Source organism: Aplysia californica, unplaced genomic scaffold (assembly GCF_000002075.1).
Source record: "Aplysia californica isolate F4 #8 unplaced genomic scaffold, AplCal3.0 scaffold00071, whole genome shotgun sequence".
Classification (NCBI taxonomy): Eukaryota; Metazoa; Mollusca; class Gastropoda; order Aplysiida; family Aplysiidae; genus Aplysia; species Aplysia californica.
The window spans coordinates 1,235,033-1,236,215 of NW_004797341.1; the positions used below are offsets into that span (position 1 = coordinate 1,235,033).

Genomic DNA, 1,183 nt, shown 5'->3' on the forward strand with positions numbered 1-1,183 from the left:
CCCCCAATATCCCCTTCCCCCCTCTGAGCTGACGTCGTTTGTGAACGGCCCCTAATAGTTGAGAAAGCTAATTGTGACCTTCTTAGACAGGTGGTGCTTGCATTTTTAAAAAGAAAGTTAGTTTTAATAAGAGTTTTGCAGCACTTGCAATAGAATTAGGTCATAATATAAGTGCCGAAGATTAGAGGTGTTACAAGAGAGTAACATACGTGAGGCATGCTGACAAATTGAGTTACTTCTCGCAAACCACAAATAGAGATGTTGGCCAAAAATCGACACTAGGATCAAATTTGTAGATTTTCTATTCCTACTATATGTATATTCTTTAAGTATAATAACATGTCTTTTGTTACTTCATAGGCCTATAAATGGTCAAAACGTCATCCATATAAGCAAGATGTATCTATTTACAGAGGGCAGAAATCTGAGAAGTAACTCCTTCTGTCAGCACACTTCACATACACAAAAAAGAGGAGAGATAAGAACGATAGATGTTTGATAGGAAAGAATGAGCAAAGCACATCAGAACACCCGCCAACCACCCACCTGTAGACAGCGTCCAGTTGTAAGGCCCCGTAGTACAGACTGTCTGTGCCGTGAATCATGGCGCCAGTGTTGGACACCTTGAAATGACGTTGTTGGCTGTTGTTGGTTTTTGTTGTTGGTTTTTTTTGGGGGGAGGGGGTTGTTTGTTTAACGGGACGCTAAAACAACGAACAAAACTAACAAACAAACTAACAAACATTCACCCACCTGTAGACAGCGTCCAGTTCTAAGGCCCCGTAGTACTGACTGTCTTTGCCGTGGATCATGGCGTCAGTGTTGAACACCTTGAAATGACGTTGTTGTTGTTTTTTTTTTTTTATAATTTTTTTTAGGAAGGGGGGGGGGTTGTTTCTTTAACTGGACGCTACAACAACGAACAAACAAACTAACAAACAAACTAACAAACTAACTAACAAACAACCACCCACCTGTAGACAGCGTCCAGTTCTAATGCCCCGTAGTACAGACTGTCTTTGCCGTGAATCATGGCGTCAGTGTTGGACACCTTGCGGCCCACCAGCCTCACGCTGCTCTCGCTCAGCTGACCCGGGCGTCGGAGGATCCAAGTGGCTGTCTGGTTTTGGGGGGTAGTTTTGTTTTGTTTTTATTTGATTTGGGTTTGTTTGGGGGGGGTTTT

The 1,183-nt window shown here is 42.9% G+C and overlaps 1 protein-coding gene across 1 annotated transcript in view; it reads right to left on the reverse strand.

Annotated features, from left to right (window-relative positions):
• LOC106011209 (protein yellow) overlaps positions 1-1,183 on the reverse strand; it is a gene marked incomplete in the record, with an annotated part of 15,181 nt that overhangs the window by 3,221 nt on the left and 10,777 nt on the right. Inside the window, 1 exon segment of the mRNA XM_013080017.2 lies at positions 995-1,120. Coding sequence (XP_012935471.1) covers positions 995-1,120 — 126 coding nt within the window.